Below are 9450 nucleotides of genomic sequence, written 5' to 3' on the forward strand. Positions count from 1 at the left end.
CTTACTATGGTCTTCTTGAATGAAGAAACAGAAGTTTGAATTATTTATCATCGTAACTTCATTTTTAATGCTGACCAGTCTGCGTAATGGTCAAGGAGTTGACCCCACGTCAGAAAGGTTCTGGGTTCAAATCCCAGACAACATTTTTCATCCTCTTTACTTACCTGTCCTTACTGTGGGAGCAAACGTTGGCCCACCCAATTGTTTGCCAGTGAAAAAGTGGCCAACAAATCTGACCTATTAGTATCTGAAAAACGAGTCGGCATTGAAAAAACACTGTTTGAAAAAAAATCTGCTGAAGTGTTGTTAGGTATTATCAATGGATTTATATAACCTTTTTTAAGCTAAGATTTGGTTTCACTAATTGAAATAGCAGTCAGCTGAAGCTAAAATTAATTAATTTTTTTCTATGGAATATCATGATACATGTAATAACACTGATGCTACATTAATACAATACAAAACAAATAACCAATCAACAATTGTAATACACACTCTTGATCGTGCGTAACACTCCTTGGAGTCGGAAGGTATGAAAAAGCGGTTACAAAATAAACACACAAAAAAAGGGTATGGTCCCTTTTTACAGATATTGCTGCGTGATGTCATATTTGAAATAAGGCAGTTCCTGTGGCAATTTCATAACTTTCTACTCCAATGAGTGTTACGCAAGATTATCAGTGTATATTACAAATGTTGAATGGTTATTTGTTATGTATTGTATCAATGCATGTACAGATCAAATTTCATTAAAATCGGTTCAATTGTTCTGGAGATAATTGTCTGCTCTCTTAATATCTTACACCAGTGTAATAAATATGAAGAAAGATGATTTTGGTCAAAACTCAAATATTTTCCCTACCGTTGGATATATATATTATTTCAAGTGAAGCTGCACCAGGATTATAGATGGATGTTTTACAAAAACACGGTTATCAAACATTTAATATAATATAATATAATAAAAATGCTCCAGAAACGTTTTAGTGTAGCATACAGAGACACATCAGATGCAGTTTACCTCGTGATTAGAATGCATTAATTCTATCAGTTTCTGCCAGTCAGTTCTCGAATAGTTGACCACATAGAAGCCAGTCTGGTTGATATTAAATTTAACCCATTCAGTGCTGTTGAGGGTAAATTTAACTGTAAAAAAACGAAGATTATTTGTAGTTAGAACATCACTGTTCATTGATAAGCAAAACAATAGCTTTCGTAATTTCATTTTATAACCGTCGTTGAACAGCCAACCCAATTTTTGGGTTTACGATTTCTAATGTTCAACTCCTTAGCCTTGTAATTTTGAACCCAATCCAGAAGGGCAAGGTAACTCCTGGATCAAGTATTAGGAGACATTTTGCCTTTGTGGAGGACTTTTTTGATGGAACTAACCTGCAATTGCGTTACAGGGGGAGGAATATCACGAGAACCTCCCAAGGTTAGCCTGACTACAAAGGGACTTTAACCCGTGATCCGTCTACCACCGAGATTATTTCAGGTCAGCACAGTGGTCGGTGCAAGCCGGATGCGGATTTATATCGACCAGCCGTTGGTGGGATTCGAACCCGGTTCACCTCTTTGGAAGGCGAACGTTGAGCCATCACGGCTCTCGTAATTTCATTGTAAAAATTAGATCCGCTTTTGTTGCATTCAAAAACCTAGTACCTATTTTAATATATTATGTAGTACAGTGGGGATAAAAAGATATCACCCTGAATAACTTTAGTTCTAATGATCAGATTTTCTAATCTTAATTGTATCTGGGTGCGATTTCAAATATGTGAATTAATTAGTGCTAACTATTAATTTAATTACGAAATCAGGCACACTATCTCTGACATAGTTTTACAAATCTTATTTTTACATATTTCGATTTCTGACCATCAAAATACAGGTAGACAAAATTTTGGAAAGATAGGATAATAAATTGGGGGGGGGGATGTAATAAGTTATATATGTTTGGCGATAGTCCCAAAAAACAGCCTAGCAAAGTCAACGCCACAAATGAATATTTTAAGATAACCCACGGACTAATTCAAGGTCGGAATTCTTAATTTTATTCCGTTGCTAAGTAACCAACTTCAGACAATAAAAAAAATGAAATAATGTTCTGTGATTGCTCGGAGAGGTTTGTTTATTGATAGTTAATGGAAAATATTGAGTTTCTAAGCTATAGATATTTTTTGAGCTAATTTCTGACCTGAAACAAAGATTTTTTTCTTTTTAATCTCTTTGAATCGATTTATAAATTATTTACGGTTTTCTAAGATTTTAGAATTTGAAAACATGAACTTTTTATTTGACATTATTTGGGTTTTTTATGTTGTTTTCACTTATACATATACAATACGTTTTCACTTAATTATATTTCATTTATACAAGGATTTCATACGAAAATCAAACTTACATGACTTATTTCAACTACATACAATTTAGAGATAATTATTTTTACAGCTTTGACCGAGTATTCTAGGCAATAAACTTTAAAGAAACAAAAAAAAAGTGCCAGAAAAAAAAAATATATATAATGAATTATTCAAGCCATAGTATAATAGTAAAGGGATAGTATAATAGTAAACGGATAGTATAATAGTAAACGGATAGTATAATAGTAAGCGAAGCTTCCATTGCTAATCCTTAACCTTTATACCGCTATCATTAAATTAATGGAAAAAGCTTAGAAAAATAATAATAGTAACGTTTTTTTCTCATTTTAGCTTCCTAACAGATTTCAATTCTGGAAATAACGAAATTATTGAGTAGGTTCCTTGGAGCAATATCTTTTTTATCCTTTTATAATGAAATATAGGAAAATTAGTATTCACAGTTTCTGTAAAAAGTAGGTTAACCTTCTCACTGAGTATTTTTTTTATCAGAATAAGTTCGGAAATTGAGTGTTTTTTATTGCATTTTTCAAATCAGACAATGATTCTAAAATTCTCACAGCTTCGGAATCTTTTTCAAATTTCATTTTATGATATTAGCTGTTTTACAAAATAAGATATTTTCCTAATAACAAATTATGCTATATAATTATGCTACAAATGAAAAATAATTTTAACAGAAGTAAATTTTTTCAATATCTTTCTTTAAAAGAGAAGCTTTCCTAGAATTAAAGGTGTAATATATAAGTTTAAACGTCAAAATAAAATTGTGTTTCGAATTTGTTCATTTAAAAAACAAAGTCAACAGTTGTGATTTTTTGAGTTGCACTAATATTTATGTACTTTTCACAAACCAAACAAATAATAAACAATAAAGTAAATAAATAAATAGTTTGTTTGTTCAATCTTAGAGAAAAGGATGCATTTATTTACTACGATCAGTCAGACGTTTTGGTCTGAGCAGTTTTAACATAGAAAATGTTCTTAAAATCTTATTAGCTAACTGGCTAGAGTTCTGAGATTCGGAAAAAAGCTCAGCAATTATTTAAAATGAGTGTTAAAGAAAAACTTTAAGTACCAATAAAAATTAAACAAAATAGTTCAGTATATTATCGGAAAATAATCTACGTAACAGAATAAAGAAAGAGCAAAAAATGCACTGAAATAATTATTTGAATAGTTCTGTGAATCACACGTGGACAGGTAATTAAAAATTTAATTTCACAATTAAGATGTTGGGATTACATTTAAGATACTGAGATATTTTAAGACGCTTAAAAATTTTGGCCACGTATTCCACAGCTCTTTATGTTCGCTATCTTTATACTCTTCGTGGTGACTTATGAAACATCAACACTAGTTTAGATAATCTATGTTGAAATCACAAGAAACAATAAAAAAATTCAATCAATAATTTAACTTCAGTTATATAGCATACTTAGTAAATAGTCAGCTGTTTTGCATAGAATAATTAAAAATAATAAATAATCATTAAAAATTGTTTCTTGTATAAAATTATCTTTGGGTAAATGGGTTCTTTGAGTAGATGCAATTTTTTTTTGAATTGCTTTTTTAGTCTTAAAAATAAAACTAAAAACGTTTAAAAATATCACTAAGAATCCAAATATATAAAAAAACATACCTAATTAATAGTTAGCACTTAATAATTAGCATATTTGAAGATTTGAAGTTACCCACAGGAACCATTACGATTGACACCTAATACGTCAAAATACGATCACTAAAAACAAAAGTTATTCTGGGTGATATCTTTCGCTCACTGTAACTATATCACAATATCAGCAGTAATACAAGGACACTTTCAACTTTTTGCAAACCTAATCAGACTAACATGTGATTATACAATATTTGCCCTTGATATAAAAAAAATTATGTATGACTATACAATCTAGCCCTATATATGGCATGATAGTCCATGAAATACATACTCCAACTTCATTTTTCAAAGGTATATTCATGAAAAAATGCATAACCGAATATAAATCAGTTGAAAATGAATTACATATACAACTTTATATTAAGGGGAGCAAAACATTGCGACCAACCATTCAATAAGATATAACGCAATCTTTGGCTTTTAAAACCTCAACAGCTTTAAACAAAGCAATCTCAACAAAGCAATCCTCAACAACTGCAATTCACGTTGTTAGGGATATCACAAGTTCTTGGTAGGAGCCGTGGTGGCTCAGGGGATAGAGCGTTCGCCTCCCCGTGATGTGAAGCGGGTTCGAATCCCAGTGATGGTTGATTGATACGAATTCCGTACCCGGCTCGCACCCATCGCAGTGCTGCAGACGCAAAATATCCTTAGTAGTAACCAGATCAAGAGTTAGAGTCCCCTTGCTGTCAGATTAACCGTGAGGAGATTTTCGAGGTTTCCCTCTCCGTGTAACGCAACTGCGGGTAAGTTCCATCAAAAGATCTAACCAAATTTCTCCCAATACTCTCCCTTGTCTTCACGATTGGGTTCAAAATGACGAGGCTGCTAAGTTTAACATTAGTAGCCGTAAACCCATACAATTGGGTCGGTAGTTCAACGACGGTTATAAAATAAATTACTTCGTCATATTTTGAGATTGTTAAACTGGGCAGCAGTAAGAAAAATAACACTTACTTTTTTGATGGTCGTGTATCCATATGATCCCTTTCTCTCCATTCGCTGTGACATAACTCAAGGGAATACTCCAACTGGAACTACAAAGTGCACACATTTTTCAGCATCATGATAAGACAGACACAAATACACTATCCGGCCAAAAGTATCCGGTTGTTGTGGTGGTGGAGGCATTATGGTGTGCGGGTATTTCTCGTGTTTCGGCCTGGGTCTGTTAGTTCCTGTGATCGGAGCTCTGAGATGTGTATGTGGACAATATGCTGCACTCCCAACTCTAATGACAATATTTCGGTCCATTTCTCTACCATTCACACATCGAGGCTTGCACAGACGCGGTTTGACGAAATGGTTCTTCAAAAACTGTTTTCTCAGAGCCCCGATCCCGTAGAAACACACAGCGTTTTAACGAATTAGAGATCAGATTAGGTAGCCATCCTCACTGCAAGCACAGCCGTGATGGAAGTCAATTCCTATCCAACACTGGTGGAAAGTTTTCACGTGCAGGCTGTCATCGATGCCAAAGGTGGACCCATCAATCATATTAACCCCATAACTTGTGCGCTCGAGTTAATTCCAGCGCTCTAAACAGGCTAAACTGTGCACACTCGAGATAATTCGAGTGACACTGTACTTTATTCTGTTATAATTTTTCACACTCGAATATAATCGAGAATTGAAAATAAAAATGTGAAAGCTACGGAAAAAAAATCATTTTTTTGATATTTATCATTTACATGGGATCGTAAGCTAAAACAAATATTTATTCAAGAATAAAATTATAGCCTTTTTCCATGGAACAAAAGCGCAGTATATCAAAATCGTCTACCAAAAGAAAAGTTGAACCAAGCCAAGACAATGTTCTAAAGCGTATTTTTTTTGGCGGGTTTTTTTTTTCAAAAAATCTGTGAATTAAGGGTTTAATATACACTTCAGGACGCTCTAACTCCAGAGCCACTGGGTGTCCAGGTACTTTTGGTCAAGTAGAGTATCAAAAAAATTTTTCCGTTTTATTAAAATTAATTGTTTACAATAGAGTTAAATTAAAAACAGAGAGGAAGATGTCTTTAAAGCAAATACTTCCGATATTAAAACAGAGATACCACCATTGTGAATTTTATTTTGTTCCCCAAAAACTATAAAACTTAAGAGAAAAGTGTGAGGGGTTAAAAACTCTTATCAACTGTTAAACTTGTAGTAAGAAAACTAGAGCCACACTGTAGCCCACAGAAATTTTTTGAATCTGTATGAATTTTTCGAAATTACAAATCACGTAAAAGTTATGGAGCAATTTTAAACTCTTTTTTCAGACAGCTTCTTTGGAATTATTTAGCAGTTGATTGTAAAAATCTCTCTCGTAATACAGACTTGATGTCAAAAAAAAAATTAGAAGTAGTCATATTGAAATTTTCATAAATATTCAAGAGAGATAAAATACGTTTCCTATTTGAAGTGTTAAAATGTTTATTCTTGTGTAACTAGTTTGTTCGTATTGTGTTACTCCTAAGCTCAGATATTTTCACAAGCACAGCTGATTAAAAACCAGGTTCATTTTTCTTTTACGATTAACATGTTATAAAAGGTTATTACATACAATTATATTAATTATGTATTTAATTGCAATTATAAAAAAATATTTGTTTTTAAAATGAGTGCTCACATTCTTGACATTGTAAACAGTACATAAATTTTTTTATCTTGGCAGCTTTTATCTCCTTTTCGTCCTTCATAATAAAGACAATAATGTATTGACTTTTTGAAAAACAGGAGTGAATAGTTTATTACCCTTAACTCATCCAGAGATAGGATGGTACAAGCAGGTCCTTGATCTGTATAATTATGAAAAAAAATAATGTGTTTTTCAGAAACATCATAAATCACGATTATTATCGCAATAAATAAGATTTCCGAAAATGGTATAAACCTAGAAATTAAGAACCTAAGTTAAAACAAAAAGTTTACGTATAGCCCATATTATTAGACTCACTATAAGATTCTATGTTAAACTATAATCATCAGGTGATACTATATAGCTGTATTTTTTTTTTACTCGGATAAAACCGGTTTGCATTTCTTTACGCTCCTGTATCAAATGGTCAACATTGCAATACAATACGTTAAAAATAAATACAAATAGAAAGTATATAAAAAATCTCCTGAATAAAAACTCATTACATGTATTTTTAAATATAAAGGTATAGCCTATAAACTCGCGCAATTATTAAAACACTACGATGCGTCTAATAATTTGATCTAATTATTATAATATACTAATATAATGCTTTATATAATAAACATTCTAAATTTATATAATATATCGTCTAATTTTTCCTATCGTTAAATTTATATTATATATCTTGTCTAATTTAACCAATTGATACACTAGCTTAAACAAGTACAAACCGGTTTCATTCGCGTAAAAACAATAAAACTGTATGGAATTAAGAATTTACATAAAGTCAATATAAAGTAAATTACATCATATTAAGAATTTACATAGAATCTTAAAGTGCGTCTAATAGTTAGGCTAGAGAATGTATACCGAAATGAAAAGCAAATAATTTACCTAAATTAGACAATTTAAATAAAAACGTGAAAAGGCAAACTCACTCGTCTTTAGTGGTGTTGGTATGAAGTTCTTCGTTTTTCAAAAATCTCTTCTGATGGGCTACGAAATATTCACCATCTCTGTCAATAGTGACGCATGGGAAACCCATGTGTTCCGTCCATGTTTTCATCATTTCTAAAATAGTGTGATTAACCTGCAATTGACGAACGGAAATTATCACTAAGAAAGAAAAAACTAATATTTATTAAAATAATACATGAAGGTTAAATTTATACTCGAATAAATTAGTCTATCCAACTTCCATTAGAGAGGTCATAGTGGGTTTTCTTTCCGACTATGAAATGATTAATCTTCTTTTGGCACGAGACTTTCATACAATATTTCATTAAAAAACAAAGAAGAACTAATAATTATTCTGAAAATATTTAATAAATATATTCTCATATAGTTTTTTTTCCTTCTTTTTTTTATTACCGTCCTTGAACAGTCGACCCAGTTTTTGGGTTTACTCCGCAACCTTGTGAATCTGAGCCCAATCCAGAAAACAAGGGAAATCCTGGATCAAGTATTGGGAAAAATTTGCCTTTGCGATCACTTTTTCAGGGAACTAACCCGTACTTGCGTTGCATGGTGAGGAAAACCTCTGAAGTTTAGCCTGACGACATGGGAACTGTAACCCGTCTACCACTGAGGATATTTCAAGTCAGCACTGTGGTCTGTGCAAACCGGATTCGTATCGACCCGTCATCGCTGGAATTCGAACCCGGTTCACCTATCTGGAGGGTGAACGCTCTATCCAATGAGCCATTGTGGCTCTATTATATTATTTTATATCAGAACTGGGCCTGATTGGTAGGGCGTTGGGTGCATGTCCAAGAGCTCTTGAGTTCGATCCCCACTGACCGAAGACCCTCGTGCAGTAAATGGTTGTTAAATCTTTCGGAGCGCAAATTCCTCCATGTTGCCATAACAAATAATACCCCTGGGGCTACTGAATTGGAGAATGATAGTTCTCAGGTTCAGGTCAAAATTATGATCTGTGGATAAATATGTCCATCCTATAAACGGGTTGAGACGTATGGGAGTGCAGAAGTCGAATTCCTGGCCATAAATAGTTCCACTGGAAAACGAGAAAAAACGCGTCCCCTTTGCCATCATGACCAGCGGCAACAGCAACAATAAAGGAACTGGGATTTAAATCGGAAGTTTAAATTTACAGAATCTAATCTAGTTCAAAATTTGATTTCAGTGTGTGCTGAAAATGAATAAACTGAAATATGATATTATTTGAACAAAAAATTATGAAAATAAATGTCGGTTATTAGACAGTCTTCATTGTTTCAATGTGAAGTACTAATGCAATTTTTCAGATCTTTTTCAGCAATCATTCAATGTATTGTTATTAAAAAATTCATTTTTTTATTTTACTTTTCTATTTTTGCAAATATATTAATCGTATAATTTCATATTAATCGTATATAACTAAAGTAACGAAAATCATAATAGAGTTACTTAAATACAAAAATTTATTGAAAGATTTTGGAAATGGTAACTCATTAAAAATGTCCTACTTTAAAAACCCTGTGGCTATTTCACGGAACTCTAGGAACACCATTTAGGAACCCTTGCCTTAAAGTAACTGACAGTACTAATGGTATGTGCAGATCACGTTGTTAATGACATACGACATACAAAAATTACTTTTCTGGTATAAGCTGTTAACTTTTTATTATTATACTCAATTTCTTTCGGTGATTTATTAAATATGAATCGTTTCTGTTCAGTTATTGAACGGTTAAAATTCGAACGTTTTGCAAACACACACACACACACACATATATATATATATATATATATATATATAT

At 32.3% G+C, this 9450-nt stretch overlaps 1 protein-coding gene across 2 annotated transcripts in view; it reads right to left on the reverse strand.

Moving 5' to 3' along the window:
• The window catches only part of LOC107439767 (uncharacterized), a 159263-nt gene that overhangs the window by 107329 nt on the left and 42484 nt on the right, over positions 1-9450 (reverse strand). For both annotated transcript variants that reach the window (XM_043051795.2, XM_043051794.2), the window contains 3 exons: positions 7627-7778; positions 5020-5099; positions 1022-1146 (listed from right to left, as the gene is read on the reverse strand). In XM_043051795.2, the coding sequence (XP_042907729.1) occupies positions 1022-1146; positions 5020-5099; positions 7627-7778 (357 nt within the window). The remainder of the gene's footprint in view (positions 1-1021; positions 1147-5019; positions 5100-7626; positions 7779-9450) is intronic.

This window comes from Parasteatoda tepidariorum, chromosome 3 (genome assembly GCF_043381705.1).
Source record: "Parasteatoda tepidariorum isolate YZ-2023 chromosome 3, CAS_Ptep_4.0, whole genome shotgun sequence".
Lineage (NCBI taxonomy): Eukaryota > Metazoa > Arthropoda > Arachnida > Araneae > Theridiidae > Parasteatoda > Parasteatoda tepidariorum.